The sequence below is a fragment of the Eulemur rufifrons genome, chromosome 20, assembly GCF_041146395.1.
Source record: "Eulemur rufifrons isolate Redbay chromosome 20, OSU_ERuf_1, whole genome shotgun sequence".
NCBI classification, from domain to species: Eukaryota; Metazoa; Chordata; class Mammalia; order Primates; family Lemuridae; genus Eulemur; species Eulemur rufifrons.
The window spans coordinates 24691564-24710665 of record NC_091002.1 but is presented as its reverse complement, the minus strand read 5'-3'; the positions used below and the strand labels follow the sequence as shown (position 1 = coordinate 24710665).

Here is a 19102-nt window from a genome sequence, read left to right as displayed (position 1 = left end):
TGCCTGGCTCCAGGACCTCGTGTGGCAGCAGAGGGTGTGCAGGGAGCCTGTGCTTCCTGGGTGAGCTTCCCCAGCCCGTTTCTGCTCTTCCTCTGGCCAGCTTAACCAGCAGCTCCACAGCCAGCAGATGTGGGTCACTGACATGGTGTGTCTGCCCAACGTGAACCTCGTCGCAGTTGCAACTACTGAACAGAAGATAGGTGAGTCCCCTGGGGCTCCCCAGGCCAGCTCTCGGCCACTGGGAACCATGCATTTGCACTTGGGTGAGGTCTGTTGGCCGAGCAACTGTGACGATGGATTAGAATGCTGCCCGGTGGTGAGGCCTTAATAATCAGAGTGTGCTTAGTGAGGGCCTGCTGAGTGCTGGGTGCCACAGAGGTACGGGGAGGGCCAGTCACTCGTGCTGTTGACTTCGTGACTCCCACTTCGTGCGCCGATGCCAAGCAGGCAGGCGCGGTCAGTAAACACTCGAATGAATACACGGATGTTGAACACGTCCAAGTTTATAAGCCAGAGGCCATAACCAGTTTATCTCCGGTCCTGATTCTACCTGCCATCTCTTGCCAAGTCCACCTTCATCTCTCACTTAAATAGCACCGAAGCCCCCTCCTGCTTGCCACACTTCCCTCCAGGGTGCACTTTTAAAATGCCTCTCTGCAGAAAGCCTTCAACTCACCCCCACTGCTCTTAGGGTGAGATGGGACCCTCAGCGTGGTCTACGAGGCCCTAAAATGTCTGACGTGTGCTTCCCCCAGCAGTCTCCTCCTCACCTGCCCCTCTCCCTGTGGCACCGAGGCCACCATGGCCTTCTCTTACCTCCTCTGGTGGACTCTTGTCATGTGCTCTGCCATACCACCTGCACCTCTCCCCACTTCTACAGGTTCTGCTCTTTCTTTGGCTCTCATCTCAGATGTCACTTCCTCCAGGAAGCCTTCCATGACCACCTTGTCCGAGTCAGGTTCCTTTGTTAAAAAGACCCTTGTGAGATTGTTCCTCTTCCCTTCAAAGTCCCCTTTTCAGTGTAATCATCATTTATTAGTGTGATTCTTAATTTAGTGTCTGTCTCCTCCAGACCAGAAGCTCCATGAGGCCAGGCAGCTCCATGCATCTGTTTTGCTCAACTCTGTATCTCAGTGCCTGGCCCCTCTTAGATGCTCGATGACTGTTGCATGGGGGGGTGGATGGATGAGCGAGTGGATGAAGCGTCTGACTGAGCAGACTTGTGAGGTGGGCAGGGAGAGGAAATGGGCAAGTGAAACTACGGCTGACGACACAAGGCTACGTGGGAGAGCAGAGAGCAGCTGTCTGGAACAAGCAGGGACTTTGGAATCACAAGGACCTGGGTTCAGACCCTGGTCTCACCACTCTGTAGATGTACAACTTTGGGCAATGACTTTACCTCTTGGCACCTCAGTTTACCCAGAGGTAAAATGGGGCCAACAATACATGTCTCCAGGGTGAGTGGGGCTTAGGGGTTAGGTGTATGATGCTCCTGTCATAGCACCAGACACACGGCGGGTGCTCAGTCCCCATTAACATCATTGTGAGGGTGAATTGTGATGCAGAAGGGGAAAGTGGTCTGTCATCAGCGCCAGCTGGAGCAATATCTCTGTGGCCCGCGTGGGGCTTCAGTTGTAGTGCCCATTCCCTGAAGACCAGGTGCTGTCGGTGGTCTCTCCCCATCCTCAGACAGCACCAGGAGTTTGGCATTAGAACCCCATTTCATCATTGCTGTCCTGAAGGAGCAGCTGTCACCTGCTCGGAGTCACTCAGTCAAGGACAGAAGCAGGGGTGGAAGTGGCACCTGTGTGACCCTCAGCTTTTGTGGCCTCAGCCCAGCCAGCCCTCGTCTTGTGCCCCACCCTTCTCAGTGGCTGGCCATGCGCAGAGCAGAGGGGGCCCGAGCCAGCCGCTCAGGCAAGGACGACAGCGCAGCGGTGAGGCTGCTGCTAGTTAGACAGAGGCTGGGACTGGGGCTGGATGGGTTGAAAGGAGCCAAGCTTTTGAGCGGAGTTCAGCTCTGAGGCAGCCGGGCACAAGGGCATCGTTGAAGGCTTTTGAACAGGATGAAAGCAGTTTTCAAAAGATTAGCCTGGCAGGGGCTGGTGCAGGACTGAATGGGGGAAGGGGCCGAGGCTGCAGGAAGTCTTCTCTGTGAGCCCTTCCTCACAATGCACCTGTGCATAATCAGGCAGGTCCCTGCCTGGTCTGGGGCTTCTAGCAGTGGGGGTGATGGGTCTGGCCTGAGCCCTGCCCTGATAAGGAGGTGGGTGAGTGATCGGCCAGGGCCCTGGTGTGGGTTCTCTGCTTCTGTCTGCTCCCAGCACCTGGAGGGAGGCTCAGAGAGCACGAATGGGCTAGCTCAGGGCCAGAGGGGACGAGGCTTCCAGCTGCCCGCAGTGCCCAGGGTCAGCATTTGCCTGTCACACCCACAGTCACTCAATGAATCTCCGCAGAGCCCTCAGTGCCGTGCCAGTCACTGAGGACACTGCAGGGCGCCACACAGACAGGCTTCCTGCCCTCCTGGAGCCCATATTCAAGAAGGAGAGACAGACCCTAAATGCCAAACAGAACAAAGAAGTGGTTAGAGGCCAAGAGAAGTGCCAGGAAGGAAATCAACAAGGACTTGAGGAGGAGAACAACAGTGGGGTCCTCATTTAGGCCATTCTGAGGAGGTGACATTTGAGCTGGGTCTTGAAGGACTCCCAGGAGTGCTCCGGGTGGAGAGAACGGCAGTGGAGAGGCCCGTAAATGGGACAGGCCTGCTGTGTACATGGCGCTGAAAGGCTGGAGCCTAGTGTGCAGGCGGGGGTGGGGAGTGGGGTACAGTGGGTGAGATGGGGGTGCAGAAGTCCCCAGTGGCTGGCCACATAGCCCTTGCTGGCTGCAGCTAGGCACTTGGGATTTTATTCTAGGGTCTGTAGGAAGCCATGGGGGGCATTTCAGCAGGGACCTGGCTTGGTGGGTTTACCCTGTGACCAGTTGCCCCTGGTTGCTTTGGGGAAAGGGCGGAAGGGGCCAGAGAGGCCTCAGGGAGAGCTGAGAGGCTGCTCCCCACCACTGGAGACCTCCCAGGCCCGGGGCAGGGGTTTGGGTTCCATATGCACCTTCTCTTCTGTCTCTCCCCAGAGTTCTTTAATATTAGTAACGGTAAATGTGTCCGGGACTTCACCTTCACTGAGCTGGACAGCTGTGTCCTGGTCATGGACTACTGGTGAGTCTCACGGGAGAGCTGGGCAGGGTCTTGGTGGCAGCCACACCACTTGGTAGGATTGGGACCCCCAGAAAGCATCCTTGCAAACAGCCCTGGGAAGATCCCCCTGCTGGTTCTGAGGCCCCTGGGTCCTCTTCCCCTGAGCCTGCTTCTCTCTCGGGGTCACCTCTCACGGCCGCTCAGACCTTGGAGTCGTCGTCGCTCCTCTGCTTCTCCCTCCCCGCCCAAATCAGCCGTCAAGCCCTGGCAGAGGCTTGTCCTGCTGTGGCCGAGGACTCGGGAACGTTATAGGCTATAGGGAGGGTGACCTGACAAAGGGCCATTAGAGGACTACGGATTAATTTATTTTGGTTGAAAAAAAATACTGAGTCTGGATCCGGGCTGCTGGGCCGGTGTCTGTCAGCTTGGCAGATGCCCCGCCAAGGCCGGCAGGTCTTGTTGGAACTGCACTCGCTCCCAGGTGGAGGGAGGCCCTTGGAGGGCCGAGGAGGGGCGGGGGCTCCATAGCCTCATCTGTCTCCATCCTTCCCCAGGTCTGACTATCACAGAGGTGTGTTCTGCTATGGGGACACCAAAGGCAACGTCATCATCTTCACCTCCGACAACGTGGCCGATGGGCTGTTCAACCCCAACATCCTCCCCAAGGCCTCCAAACGGGGTAGCTAAGATGCTCAGGGCAGAGTGGAGGCTGGCAGTGGACTGAGAGCGGGTGCTGAGGTGGCCCTGGCCCTGGGGCTCCTCCCTCTCCCTGCTCTGGAGCCTCCGGGAAGGTGGCTCCTCAGAGCTCAGCACCCCGTGGGAGAGAGTGGTGGTGGGGTGAGAGCAGGAGACCAGAGGGGCTGAGAAGGGGCAGTGTCTCTGAAGGTGGGGGCTAGTGCAGGTGAGGGCCAGGGGTTGCAGGACCCTCCTCATCCCAGGTAAAAGGAAGTGTTCTAGCTGTGTGACCCTGGGGAAGTCACTCACCCCCTCTGAGCCTCGGGATGAGGACACTGACTTCCTTGGATGGTGGTGAGGAGGCTTCTGCTCTCTTTGGCTCTGGAGCTGTCTTTGGGGGGGCAGGGAGTAGGGAGGAGAAGCTGCCCTGAAGGCGGCTCTGTGGGGCCTGGTGGGCACCTGGCTGACATGGGTGTGAGTAACCACCGCCGACGTCACTGAGCACCCATGTGCTGGGTGCTTTGGCTGCGACACCTCCCATAATCCCTCCCCGCTGTCGGGGGGAGGGGCTGCTGTTACAGCCTATTAAGGAGAGGGGCTTAGGAGCTGAGTCACGTGGTCACGAAGGTCTGAGGTCAGGCTGTGTGCTCAGAGTCTGCGCTCTTACCCACTTGCTGGGCTGCTTCCCAAATTGACTAAATGCTGAAGGAAGTTGTTTGGAGATGCTCTGCCAAGTGGCATTAGGTCCCCAGAGGCCACAGGGCCTGGGGCTGGCTAGGGGACTCATCTGAAATGGATCCTGTCCAGGATCGAGCCTTGGATGCACAGTGTTGGGTCTTCAGGCTACTCCACATCCACCCAGATGAGGCCCAGGCCACCAGGAGCCCCAGCCACAGGGACACTGACCCTTCCTCCATTTAGGACACTGGGCTGCCCCTTGGCTTCCAGCCAGAGTTTCCGAGCAGGACACCCTCCAGGGCTGCCCAGGCCTCGTTGGCAGAAATAGATCCTGTCCTGGACGCAGCAGTGGGTCTCACCTGCTTTGTCCCTTCCTCATCGGCCTCTGGTGCCTGCTCTGCTCTGCCCCAGCCACTCAGCTATCTGGCCCTGGCCACTCTGTACCACCCTAGGAATTGGCACGGAGGTTGTGGTGGTCTTTGGGCTGAGTGGTGGATGGGAAATTGAGGGAGGCAGATGAAGCTGGAGTATTGGGCAGGATTCCTTCCACGCCACCTACTGATTGAAGACTGGGAACAAACATGAAGACAAGGTGGGCCTTGACTTGGAGGAAATGGACAGACCCAGGTGTGCACCCCAGCTCTGTGACCTGGAGCCAGTCACTTGACCTTTCTGTGCCTCCGTTCTCTTATTCAAATGGGGGCCACCATACATAATTAATGGCTTTGCTATAAGATACATGGAACCAGGGCACAGAGTTAGGCACATAGTAAGTGCTCAGGGATTATATCTTCTTCCCTGCCTTCCGTGGGACCTCATAGCCTAGTGGGAGAGATGGACAGGTAAGCGTGATCATACCGCAGCTCTTCACCAGGCTGCCTCCTGCCTGTGCCCGTGCACAGCCAGCCCCACTGTAGCAGCCTTGCATGGCATTCCACCCCCCGGGGACATCCTTTGCAAGCTTCTTCCTGCCCTTGCAAGATGGGGCTGGTGCCTTTGCAACAGTAAAATGCTTGGCATGAGCCCCCAGATCCACCCCACTGCCTTTGCCTCCTTAATCCCTGGGAGGGAGCCTGAGCCCAGACTGCTCTGCATTCCTGACCTACCTCCTGCAACTGCTCCGAGGGTGGACCCATGTTTGTCCTCCGACTCCACCCGTCCGTATCCAGCTTGCTTCCCGGGGTATTCATCAGCTGCTGGCCTGGGTGGTTTCAGCGGCCCAGGAGACTCAGCCCAGCGAGGGCCGCACCTGGCCCGCTGTAATTGCTCTAGAGGTGCTTGCTTTGTGATGTGTGCCTGCACCTTCCACTTCTTGGAACTTGTCTGTCTGGACAAGGCGCACGTGTACTTTGAGGCACGAAGGCAAACTCCCCCTGGACTACTTTTCAGAATGAGCGGAACCCAGAGTCTCAGTTCGCTCTCCACGCCAGCAAAGTGGCGCTCCTAGTGGAGCAGCAGCTTGTTTAGAGTGTGGCATCTGGGGCCTGAGGGGCCCTGAAGTCTGGTTCCGGTCCTGCCATGAGCTGGCGGGGAGCACTCTGGGCAGCAGTGTTAATCTTCCTGGGGTGGAGCACCCACTGAACTCACGAGGACACAGCGAGGTGCGGATCAGTGTTTAGGTGGGAAAGCCTGGAGAAGCGTAGGAGTCCTCAAGATGTCCTTTGAGGCTTTGCTTGTCTGGCAGAGGGGGGAAGCTGGTGACTTGGACCTTGGTTTCTTCCCCTATCAGATCACTGGATCAAAGTTTCCACGCAGAAACTCTTAAATGAGAAGTCCACCTTTCATAGAAGTTACCGAATGAAGGTAAGTTTTTTCCTTGGCCTGTTCCCATGATAATTCTCTGTACACATGCATCACTCAAAAATAAATGCAAAACGTGGATTTACCCCCTGGGTTCAGTCTTAGCGCCCAGAGCTTGGTCTCTGGGGACAGGTCGAGGCAGCTGTTGAGTCCCGTGAGCACACAGTATCCAGACACGCGTAGAGGGCAGCAGTGGGCCGGGAGCACAGGCTCATCCACAGTGGGGCTCCCTGTGGGTGACAGGACCATGGCCTGGCCAGGCTTGAGTCCGTCCTTTCTCCCCCGTTGGGGGACTGATATTAGTAGGGGTCCTACCTTGCCCATCCTCTAACTTATAAAACAAGAGTTCAAATGAAAGCAGGCTCACGTGCCTTTAAGCTTTTTCAGTGGAAGTGATGGCCACCACTCCTGGTCATGGGGCCTGGGCCAGCACTGTGGGCCCTGTAATTAATATTAATGCTTTGTCTGTGATTCCCTAGGAGAAGGGAGTTAGACTCCATGATCTCGGCCCTGCCAGCCCCAGCACCTGCCCACGTTCTGGGGGCCAGGCCTGGAATGCTGTCCTTGGGTTGGGTCCCCCACCACTGCCACTGTCTTCCCCAGGCTCTGCATCCCAACTGGTGTCAGAAGGTCAAGTTCATCCACCAGCTGAATCTGGTGGCTTCCTGTTCTGCCATCGAGAAGTCCTCCCTGGTTCTGACAATATTGCCACCCAATGCCTCTGAGAAGCCCACGTAAGGAAACCCTTCTCCAGGCTGAGGCCATGGGGTTGGGGGAGGTGGGTGGTGAGTGTACCTGAGGTGGGTCTGGCTTCACTTCAGTGTTGTGTGGACATCCCTGCAGAGAGGGGACCCACCTCTGGGTTAGTGGCATCTCCGGTGGGCAGTGCAGTGTCCTGCAGGTAACGCCGGTCCAGGGAAGCAGCTGGCAGTGGGGTGTGGTGGTTAGAGCACGGTGGTCTGGTTTTAACCATCATTCAGGCGTTGCCACCAGTGGCTCCTTTGTCCACCAGTTTATATGCAAAACTCAGCATAGGAGCCGGCGCGGGGTAGTTAGGCAGCCAACAGGATATTTTCTCAGTGAAGGAATGAAAGCAAGTTTCTTGTCCTCTGCAAGCCTCAGTTTCCTCATCTATAAAAGGGGGTGATGCCAGCACGTACCCCACTTACCTCAAGGACTGCTTGAGTGAATGCTCTGCATGTATGTGTTCAATCACTGGTAGCATTAATTCTTTGGAGATGGTTCCAATCTATTCCTCTACCCCAGAGAGAATTTTTTCCTTTCCTTTCCTTTTAAAAAATCAGTTATTAGTCACACAAGTATATGTTAAATGCATTGTCCATGTATAAAAATTAAAACAATAAAAATAAGGTTGGAGTCCTATGGGGTCCCCCTCCCCATCGCCAATCCCCATTCCCTCACCCTATTGTCAAAGGCCCCACTTGTGTAGTTTTAGTGTTATTTAGTCCCTGTGCGTTTGACGGTAGGCACTTTCCCCTGAGGAGTCTCTCGGTGGCCTTCTCTTGCTGACCCAGGTGTCCAGCCTTTGGCCTGTGGCAGTTGGGTCCCCGCAGGCTGAATAGTGAGCCCCAGGTGAGTCTTCTTGGGGGAACCCAGATTTGAGGCCTACGTTGGGGAGCAGCCGGGTGAGGCATGGGGGAGGCCGGAGGCCACTCAGGCCTTGTCTCTGTCTGTCCCTTTCTGTCCTGATTGTTGTCTGGAGGAAAATTCAATCCTGAGATGAGAAGGCTAATTTAGTCCAGCTGGTCATTCTACAGATGGGAAACCAGAGGCTCAGGGAGGGAAGTAAAAACTGTCTTAGAGCAGACATTTGAGCTGGGGTTTTATCTCAGGCCTCATTATAAGTCCAGTACCTTTTTAAACAAAAAGCGTTCTGTGCACATTCCCAGCCGAGTCCTGGCGCTGGCTGCAGGCTGGAGCAGGGGCCTCCCAGAGGGTCTGTTTCGGCGGGAAGTTTCAGTCTTGGCTTCAGTGCTCTGAGTGGAGCTGTGTGGCAGGATGTTGCCTGGAGCTGGTTTGTTGAGGTCCTCACTCTGCTTTGGTGGTAGTATTACCCCACGTATGTGCTATGGGCTTCATTCAGCTTCTTGTTTTATTGAGTCCTGATGGCAAGAGGATATCAGGGGTCACCTCACCAGGGCCATGAGGACCTCTGTGGACCCTGCTGCCTTCCTGCTCCCACCTCCTCCTCCTCCCCCCTCTAGCACCACTGGCCTCCTTGAGGTTCGGGCCTGCTCCTGCCCCAGTCCTCTCCACCTGTGTGCTCTTGCTTGTCTTAACATTTTTATTATGAAAACTTTTAAATACACACAAAAATAGAGAAAATAGTATAATTCTTTCATATCATCTAGTTCTTAGTCCAAGTTAATATTTCCCCAAGTGTCTCAGAATATGTTCTCTTTTTTCCTTTTTGTATCGGAGACAGGATCTCGCCGTGTTCCCATGTTGGAGTGCAGTGGCCTAGTCATAGCTCACTGCAGCCTTGAACTCCTGGGGTCAAGTGATCCTCCTGCCTCAGCCTCCTGAGTAGCTGGGACTATAGGCCCATATGACCACACCTGGCTAATTTTTGTACTTTTGTGTACAGATGGGGTCTTGTTATATTGCTCAGGCTGGTCTCAAACTTCTGCTTCAAGTGATCCTCCTGTCTTGGCTTCCCAAAGTGCTAGGATTACAGGCGTGAGCTACTACAACTGATCTCAGAATATCTTCTTACAATTATTTAGAATCAGATATAAGCGATGTTCTGGGATGGTTTTGAGCAGAGGACTGGTGTGGTCTGACCTTTGTGTTGCAAGTAGAGTCTGTGTGGGCAGGAGTGGTGGTAGGGACATTGCAATAATTTAGGCTACATAGGATAGTGGCCTGGAGTTGACCAGCCAGTGGAGATGGAGGGACTGGAGATTAACTTGTATTATGAAGGTAGATTGGAGAATATATTTATGCACACGTGCGCACACACACACACACACACACACACACACCCTACCTTCTTGTCTGAATGTAGTATAGCACACTGGTCGACAGGTGGCACCATTGACCGCTTGCTGATCTGTTTTTGGAGCTGCAAGTGGGGCCTGGTACCGCCTCCAGGTCTCAGCCTCCAAGACACAATCCTTGTGTGCCCAAAGGTCTGGCCTCCCTGCAGCCGGCCAGGTGGCTGGAGCCAGGAGTGAACCTGGTGGAGAAGCCGGTGTGGAGTGAGTAGGCTGACCCACGTCATTTTCCCCTACTGCCCCTCTTCTTTCCCTTCTGTCACCACCACCTGGTTGAAGCCACCTCGTCTCCCACTTGAACTGCTTGCAGATCTTAGCAGCCTCCCCACGTCCCCCCTGGCCGCCTTCCCGGCACAGCAGCCATCTACAGATCTGATCGAGCTGGGGCACTGCGTGGAGCGGCCCCTCCTGGCCCACCGAGCCCCAGCCACGCTGGCCTTGCACATGCTGCTTCCTCAGTCTGAAGCTGCTCCCCAGTCCCTGCCCCGGCTCTTCCCACAGCCGGGTCCTTCTCGTCCTTCAGGGCTCAGCTTCCCTGCACCCTCCTCGGGGAGGCTCAAAAGAGTGAGTCTCCCTCAGTTTTCTTCTGTTGAAGCCACCTGTTTGTTTCCCTGGCAGGCCTTGCCGTGCTCTGTCAACGTCCATCTCCCTGTCTCTCTGCCCACTTACCCGCTCGTGCCGTCTCCCTCTGGAAGGAAAGTGCCGTAGGACAGGGCTCCAGAGCTGCGCTGCTGGCAACCCTGGCAGGGAGTAGGTGCCAGAGAATCTTTGTCGAGCAAATAAGTGAATCAACCTGAAATAATTTCCACTAACATGTTTATGACTGTTCTTCCAGAATATTTTTCCACACATATGCTTGCAGAAGGAGGTGTATCTGGTTTGACAATAAATGAAATGTGTATACATCTATATGTTCTTCTTGAAGCTTCGATTTTTAGGGGAATCCCTGTGGTTGCAGAGTGAAGGGAAGATTCGAGGGGGAACAAAACTGGAGGTTGGGAAACTAGCTGGGGGGCTGATGCAGAAAGGAAGGGGGCCTGGGCTCAGCAGTATGGACTCGGGGCCTGGCTGGATAATGGACAGGGCCCCCACGCCGCCCAGGACACCGCCCAGGCTGCTGGCTGAGGCCTCTGGGGCGGTGGATGAGGGCTGGGTGCCCCACAGCAGGGGCCTTGGAAGGGCAAGTTAGAAGGCGCTGGCAGGGCAGGACATGTGGATGAGAGGAAAGAGTGGGCAAAGGCACAGGGTGCCCCGGGTTCTGGGGTCTGGGAGCGCTGCTGGGCCCTGGCCTTCCTGGCGCCCCTGTCTCAGTCACCCTGGCCCTTCAGTCTCAATCCTGACCCCTGTAGGGGAGAAGTAATATTTTTTCTTCACCCATTGCAAGGCTTATGGCTGAGACCCTCATAACAGAAGATAGATTAACAAGAGAAAAGCACACACACTTATTTAATATAAGTTTTATGTGACATGAGAGCCTTCAGAACAGAGGACCCAAGGAAACAGGGCAACCTGTGTATTTTGATGCTAAGTTTGACAACGCGTGGGCAGTTCTGCAGGAGTACGGTTGGACGCAGGGCTGTGATCCAATGTTAATAAACTGGGGCGGGGGACTTAGCAAGCCCTGTTTGTTCAGATTCTTCTCTTTGTCCCTGTGTCTTCAGAGATAAGGACATTTCGTTCCTCCAGGTATAGGGTGGGCACCTATGGGATGAAGGATTTATGACCTGCTTCAGGGGGGAAAGGGCAAGGGGGAGGCGAGGTGGCATCTTGCTTCTGCTGTTGTCTCAAATGCCAAGGTGCCATATTTTGGGGCAGCGTGGCCTGAACCCCATAAACCGATCGTTTGCTAGCTGTGTGGCCTTGGGTGAGCTCCTTCACTTCTCCTTCTGGTGTCTTCATCCCTGGCACGGGGCCGACGCCACTCTTCAGTGTTGTGTGAGGGGTCCAAGTGACCCAGGAGACAGTCTCCAGCGCGGGGACCAGTGCAGAGCAAGGGTGTGGCACCCAGATGCTCTCTTCCCTTCCCCCTGCCCTTGGAGCCCCCCTTTTTCTTGATGTGTGTCATAGGGAGGACACCTGTCTTGGGATGGTTGATGTGAAAGTCCAGTTAGGTTCCCCTTGGAATGAGGCCGGATGCTTTACTAATGTCAGGAGTTGCTCCTGCTTCGGGGCTGTTTCCACCTGAGAGTGGGCACCTCTCCCGTGAGCTGCCACTTTGCTGGTGGCCTTGCCCCAGCTCCTGCCACCCACCTGCTCGGTCTCAGAGGCTCCCTGAAGCTGCTGCGCCAAGTCCTGCAGCCCTTATCTCTCTGCCACTGTAGGTTGTTAGCGCTGAATCTAAGAAAAGGGATTCTTTGCTTTGATTACTGCCCAGACAAGAACTTCCTGGGTGAGTAAGTAATCTCCATGTCGCCCAGAGCTGCTGGCCAGACAGAGCTGGGGTGAGGGCTGCTGGGGGTGTGGGCACCACTAGGGCTGAGGAGAAGGCCCTGTGGCCATGGCCTCTGTCTGGCCTCTTCTCCTGCCGCTCTCAGCCCTGCTTGTGGGCACCAGCGTGATGATGCAGGCTCTGCACGGGATGGGGGTGGAGGAGAGGGCAGAGCGATGGAGCCTGGTGACACCCCCACCTGGCAAGCCCAGCTGGGGCTGAGGCCTGGCCCTGGAGGAAGGGTCCCAGTGGGGGCCTGGGTGGCTGATACCCATTTCCTGACCTCAGTGACTGGTGGTTACAACCCCATCATCCACCTCTGGAACCCGTTTGTCTCAAAAAAGCCTATGTGGCTGATGAAGGGACATCAGACCTCAGTGATACACGTCATTGTGAACAGCAGGGACAGCAGCATCCTCATCAGCATCTCCAAGGACAAGGTGCTGCCCCACGGACCCCCATCCCCCATGAGTTCTGTCATTCTAGGCGGGACCCTGGCCCTGGGGATGGTGAGCTGGTTCAGCCAGCCCAGGGGAGCAATGCTGGGAGGAACAGTGTCACCTCCTTGCCCGTGGTCCTGGCCAAAGGCCTAGAGGGAGGGGCCCCGGGCGGAATGAAGGAGAAGGCGGCCCTGGGTCCTGAGCAGTCCTCCAGAGCTGGGTTCCCGCACAGCCCAGCCTGGCTGCTCACTCTGTGCCCAGAGTGCACAGAGTGCAAGTCCCTTCCCTTTCCTGAGCCTCAGTTTCCTCACCTGTAGAATGGACTGTTGGGTGGTGTAGAGGAGACCTGGCAGTGAAACAGAGCGCAGTGTCTGGCGTGCAGTAGTTGTACAGTACGCGGGAGCCACCCCCTGCCCCATCTGCATGTCAGCTGCGCCAGCGGCCTCCCCGCTGCCTGGCTGTCAGGGCTGCCTCGGCCTTGCTCAGACGCTCATCACTGCTCTTCTGCAGCTAACAGTTCAGGATGCCACCCGTCTGCTGGGCTGTCCAGGGTCCCGGGCCACCAGCTACGGGTGTCCTTTCTCAGGGGACAAGTTGTGTTTTCTGGGACCCAGTAGATAGAGAATTGTCAGGGTCCTTAGGGTCACCCAGGCCATCCTCCCTAATACCTCCTCACACATACTACTGTCTGGAATTTTCCCAGCTGTGGGAGCTGGCATCATCATCTCCGACACAGGATCTGAGGTTGGAGGAGTGGGGACAGGGACGAGATGCTGAAATTGTCACAGTCAGCCATGGCAGAGGCTGCCTCTAAGAAGTGAGGGCCTGGAGGGCCCTCTGGGGAAAGCTCCTTAACCTGGGGTGAATGGGAGGCTACTCTGGGGACAGACAGGCCATTTTGGCAACTATGTTGGTGGCCACTCTCAGACTGTGTCCCAAGCTGGCTTTACTTAAGCGAGGCTGGAGTGGGAGCACAGGAGGGCCTGGCTGCACGTGCTGCCTTGGTCTCCATGCTGAGCCGTGAAGTTGGCGACTCCAGTGGACTGAGGCTTGAGGGAAGGCTGGGGGACAGAGCTGTCCCTCTTCCTACCCCCCACCATGCACCCAGGTCATATGAGCATAATAGCTTCTCTGTGGGAGGGTGTGATGTGCCCTGCCCTGGCCTTGCTTGCAGGGGGCACCCACGAGGCAGGTGCCAGCTGCATCCCCGAGCACCCACCCTCAGCCTCTTGCCTATCTCCCACCCCCCAGAACATCCGCGTGTGGGACATGCACGACCATGTATGCCTCCAGTCTTTCTGCGGGAAGCTGTTTGCCCTGGGAAAGTGCCCCATCACGAGCGCCTACTTCCACAGGGACAACACCCTCATCTGCAGCACCTATTCAGTGAGCACCACCACAGGAGGGCACGGGGGCATGGCTGCAGGTGGAGGGCCAGGGTCTGATGTCCCCAGGGAACCCGAGGGGTGGTCACGTCCCGTCCCTCCTGAGATTGCTGAAGCTGCTAGACTGTGGCCTGGCCCATGAGGCTCCACATCTTGGGATTTCCCAAAAGACTGTTTCTAGGTCCCTGGCCTGTCATCCTCTCTGCTGCTCCCGTTCTCTTTGGCTTTCCCCACCTGTATATCCTCTGGACTCTCCCTCTAGAAGCCCACCCTGACCCCCAGGCTGGGGTAGAGCCTTCCTCCATGCTGCCTTGGCCCCATGCCTGCCTTTGGTCATGGCCCTCATACCTCTGTCCTCTCCTGTTATGTGACTGTCTTTCCTGCCAAGTCATGAACTCCAGGAAGGCAGAGGCCACGTCTGAGCAGCCTCTCTGGAGGAGAGACCCTGGAGGAAACTGGCAGGAAGGCCGTCTGTGAGTTAGGACTTAGCTGGTGCCCACGAGAGGTCTGCCCTGACCCTGGAGAACAGGGGAGACGGCTAGCGAGCACGAGCTGCTGCCTGTCGGGGTGGAGGTGATGGGCCTGTGACAGGATGGGGGCCAGGGGACCGTGAGGCTGATGAGTGCCAGTGCACAGAGAGGTTCTGCCTAGAAAGGAGAAGAGGGTGCTGCTTGCGGTTAGACTCCACTGAGGCCTTGTGCCACCTGTTGGCCAGGCCACCCTGGCAGGGGACACGCGTGTCATCCTTGTGCACTTGGCTGGCTTTCCCCCAGATGGCATGTTTCTTGAGAAGGAGGCGTGTGGGTGCCTTCATCTCTTTGCTGAGTAGCAGACAGGCTGTCAGCATTTATTGAATTAAATAGACTTTTGAAGTTCATTTCAGGTTATCGAATGTTATTGACCCCCTGCTCTTTGTTGGGAGCTGAGAATATCTTAATAAGACAGTGTCCCATCTCTCAAGGAACCTACAAGGTAGAAGAACAACATATAATTTAGGTAGAAAGTGCTATGTGTTATGGTAGAGGTTTGTGCTAAGTGCTTCACAGAGCACAGAGGAATCCTTAGCCGAGCCCAAGGCAAGGGGTAGTCGGGGAAGGCTTCCTGGAGGGAACACCTGACTGAGGCTTTGGCTTCTCAGAAGGTATAAGGCGAGAGGGGCCTTGGACTTGGACTTTGGAGTTCTAGGAATATGGGGGTTTGGGAGGCCAATCCCAGGGAGTGGGGGCAGGGGACCAGCCCCAGGAGCCTCGCTGGGCTTAGACCTGTGCACAGTCAGGATGTCTTGATTTATCGGAAGTTCCTCCCTGGAACCTCAGTCAGTAAGGGCAGAGTCTCCTTACTGCGCCCCCCCCCCCCCAGCTGTCTGTCCCTTTCTTCACCTTCAGATTGGGATCCTAAAAGGGTACTTGGAGTCCCAGGGCCCTATGAAAGCAGGGAAGATCTCAACTCATGGCTCGTCCCTGTGCGCTGTCCTCTACAGCAAGATCTTTAAGCAGGTGAGTGGCCCAGGGCCTGCCTCCGCGGCAGGCAGGAGCACCAGGTAGCATGGCGCAGGACCCGGACCTCCCGTGTGCCTGGGTGTCTGCAGTCAGCTCCTGTGGCATGTTGGGAACTCATGGCTTTGGTGGTGGTGCTGGGGTATAGACAAAAAGGAGCCCTACAGGCAGGTCGGCGTGAAATCAGATCCAGGCTCCACCAACTGGTCATCGATCGTCTGAGCCTCCTTGCTCCTGGCTGAGCACCTTAAGGTCAGTTCTGGACAGGAGCCTTCTTTACTCGGAGGGTGAAATGGGACACTAGTTAAGGGGTGTGCTCTGAGGTTCCCAGCGTGGGTGCTATTCTTGAGCACCACTGTGCAGGGAAGCCCTAGCTTGGCTTTGTTCACTGAGGGAGGGAGGCCAGGCAGCAACAGCACCCTGGTCTTGAGTAGAGATCTCTGGGTTGGGCAGGGCAGCTGGGCAGATGGAATTGTTTCTGGGGTGTGGGAACAGAAAGGGCTGGCAGGGCCTCTGCTCACTCCCATTTGTACCTCTTGTCTGGCCTGGGCCCTGGGCAGGGCAGGCCGCACCTGCTGCAGACAAGGCTGGAGCCCATCTCTGGGCTGCCCTCCCATCCTGGCTGCTGGCACCATCATCTCTGACTGCCTAGGGTTCTTCAGTGCCTTTCAACGGGTTTTTTTTGGTTGTTTGTTTATTTGGGTTTTGGGGGGTTTTTTTGTTACTATTGTCTTTAAAATTTTCCCAGCTTTTCTGCTCTCACTAGGAGGGTTGGTCTGAAATAGACTTGCCTGTTTCTGTTGTGTTATAACATTTGTAATGGCAGCAAAATGTTTCATTGAGTGGCATTACCGTCCTTTGCTCTTCACATTTCCTTACTTAGGGGGCAGTTAATTTCCTGGCTTTTTGTTTTGTTTTGTTTGGTCATAATTAATGGTGCTTTAGTAAATGTCTTTTCTGAATTAACAACTATTTCTTCGGATGGATTTCTGAGTTCGTGGGACTTCATCAGATTGGTTCCTTCAAAAGAGTAGTGCCATTTGCTCTGCCCCATGATACAGGGCAGGGGAAGGCCTATTTTCAAGAGTGGCTTGTGCTGCCGCAGGGCCCTGAACGTCCGATTTCTCTGTGCCTGGAGGGGAGGGGCCATGGCAGGCTGGAGTTGCTCCTGGGAGGGGAGGCCCTGGCCCCTCCAGCAGCCCCCAGCTTCGTGCTCCCCACAGGTGGTGACTGGAAGCCTGCAAGGCTCAGTGAGTGTGTGGGAGGTCGTGACGGGCAGGAAGGTGATGGAGTTCTCTGTGTCCAGTGCCCAGAACGTGGAGCTGACTGCCATGGCCCTGGATGAATCCGAGCGGTGCCTGCTCACAGGTTTGGGTGATGGCACGATGAAGATGTGGAACTACAACATCGGTGAATGCCTTTTGGACTTTCCCAACCCAGACCAGCTGGAGGTCAGTCTGGCTTGGCAGCTGGAGCCTGGGAGGGCCTCTCGAGACGCAGAGCCCAGCTCCCGTGCCCCCGGGATGCGCTGTTTTCTATGCCTCCCTGAACGGCTGCGTAGCATAGTCAGGCTGCCTGCTTCAAACCTCCCTGAGCCTTTGTGTCCTCGTGCATGAAACGAAGACAGGTAACAGTACCCAGCCTTGTTAAGGTTTCCACAAGTGTTAGCTACTCTTGCTTTTTAAATTTGTCAGCGCTTCTCATCCCACATATTGGAGCTTTGGACTGCATTTCCAACAGTGAGGTCAGGTGATTCCAAGCCATGCGTGCTCACCCCTATTTGGAAAGTGCCTGGCAGGATTCTAGGGACAGTCCATGGGTGTGGCATAGTGCAAAGCCAGCACTCCCACTTTGGGACTTGAGCCCACTACCTTAGCCCCAAGACACAGTCCTTTAACCAACTCAGAAAGAGTACTTGACCAAGAAGTGAGGGGGTTCAGTATTGCTCCAGGTCCTACCACTCAGTGGTTATTTGATCTTAGCCAGGTCACTTGCCTAGTTCCAGGTATCCCCTCTATAAAATGGACATGGATACCTACCCTATCTGCCTCCCCTAAGGCCGTGAAATGAGATAATGGGATGTGGGAGCACTCTGAAAAATACAGCGTGGTATCGACTCTAGGGAATGCTCATCATCTTTGAGACATTTGACTTCTTGCTTGGTATCTTTAGGAAGACATTTAGGGCCCAGAGCCATTTTCTTTGAGGAGTTATAGAGTTCTGTTTTCTTTCAACAGATTAGTGGGATTGTCCATATGAACAAAGTGTACTACGTGACAGGGTGGAGTAAGAGAATCACCTGTTTCATGTGAGTAGAAGCATGCATGGCGAGCTGGTAAGGGTAGCTGAGCGTTCTGTTTCCAGGTGGGCTCCTCCGTTCCTGGCTTACCTGGTGGTTGGAACACCAAGCAGGAAACTAGTGGTGGGTAATGCCTATTGCTTCATCTGCTCATCCATTCATTCATCCATCATTCATTGGGGCTAATGTATTCTTGACTTTTTGCTAGGTGCTGGGGATGGGTATAAACAAGAATGATGGGGCCAGGCGCGGTGGCTCACGTCTGTAACCCTAACACTCTGGGAGGCCGAGGCAGGCGGATTGTTTGAGCTCAGGAGTTCGAGACCAGCCTGAGCAAGAGTGAGACCCCATCTCTACTAAAAAGAGAAAGAAATTATATGGACAGCTAAAAATATATATAGAAAAAATTAGCCGGGCATGATGGCGCATGTCTATAGTCCCAGCTACTCGGGAGGTTGAGGCAGGAGGATTGCTTGAGCCCAGGAGTTTCAGGTTGCTGTGAGCTAGGCTGATGCCACGGCACTCACTCTAACCTGGGCAACAGAGTGAGACTCTGTCTCAAAAAAAAAAAAGAATGATGGAGTCTCCATCCTCCTGGAGCATCTATTTCAGCAGGGAAACGTCTCAGTCTGTTTGGGCTACTATAGCAGAATGCTATGGTGGTATTCTGGGTGGCTTATAAACAACAGAAATTTATTTCTCACAGTTCTGGAGACTGGGAAGTCTAAGGTCAAGGGTGCTGGCAGATGTGGTGTCTGGTGAGAGCCCACTTCTTGGCTTATAGACAGCTGTCTTCTTGCTGTAACCTTACATGGTGGAGGGGTAAGAGATCTCTCTGGAGTGTCTTTTATAAGGCCACTAATACCTTCATCGCCTCCCAAAGGCCCCACCTCCAAATACCCTCACATTGAGGATTAGAGTTCAATTGATGAATTTTGGGAACAAAATTCAGTCTATAGCATTCTGGTCCTGGCTCCCCAAATTCACGTCCTTTTCTCATGCAAAGTTCATTCATTCCATCCCAATAGCCTCCAAAGTCTTAACTTGTTCCAACATCAACTGTAAATTCTAAGTCCAAAGTCTCATATTATCTAAATCAGATATGGTTTATATTATCCAAATCAAGGTATGATTCATTGTGAGGCAAATTCCCCTCTAGCTGTGAACCTGTGATACCAATGTATTATGTGCTTCCAAAATACAATGGTGGGAGAGGCATAGGATAGACAAAAGGGAGAAATAGGAAAGAAGAAAGGAGTGACATGTCCCAAGCAAGCTGAAAATCCATCAGGGCAGATTCCAGTAGACCTTAAGCCTCAAAGATAATCCTCTTTGGCTTGTCGCCCTGCCCTTCAGGCACACGGGGTGGAGGCCCTGCCTTCCAGACTCACTGGGGTGGCAACCCTGCCTCTGAGGCTTTGCCAGGCAAGGGTTGGGATGCCAAGGCTCTGGAGAGCCCGACCCCCACTGCTTCGGGTGGCTCTGCCCCCACGGTGGCTCTGTGTCTGGATCTCACTCCTGTTGCAGTTCCCTGCATGGGTCCCTGGCTCTCTGGGGCTGAGATCCTGAGCCCGTGGCTCTGCCGGGAGGCCCTGTCCTGTGAGATCCAGGTGGAGCTCATGCCGTACCAGAGCCCACTGGAGCTGCCCCTGGGTGGTTGAGGAGCGAAGCGAGTGGAGCCTGTGATGTGA

General features: G+C 55.1%; 1 protein-coding gene across 1 annotated transcript in view; it reads left to right on the top strand.

The window, feature by feature from the left end:
- Positions 1 to 19102, top strand: part of EFCAB8 (EF-hand calcium binding domain 8) — a 50888-nt gene that overhangs the window by 11532 nt on the left and 20254 nt on the right. The window contains exons 6-16 of the mRNA XM_069496557.1: positions 101 to 200; positions 3130 to 3214; positions 3748 to 3872; positions 6276 to 6349; positions 6950 to 7080; positions 11685 to 11752; positions 12080 to 12231; positions 13483 to 13617; positions 15002 to 15112; positions 16336 to 16563; positions 17350 to 17420. Of these exons, the coding sequence (XP_069352658.1) occupies positions 101 to 200; positions 3130 to 3214; positions 3748 to 3872; positions 6276 to 6349; positions 6950 to 7080; positions 11685 to 11752; positions 12080 to 12231; positions 13483 to 13617; positions 15002 to 15112; positions 16336 to 16563; positions 17350 to 17420 (1280 nt within the window). The remainder of the gene's footprint in view (positions 1 to 100; positions 201 to 3129; positions 3215 to 3747; positions 3873 to 6275; positions 6350 to 6949; positions 7081 to 11684; positions 11753 to 12079; positions 12232 to 13482; positions 13618 to 15001; positions 15113 to 16335; positions 16564 to 17349; positions 17421 to 19102) is intronic.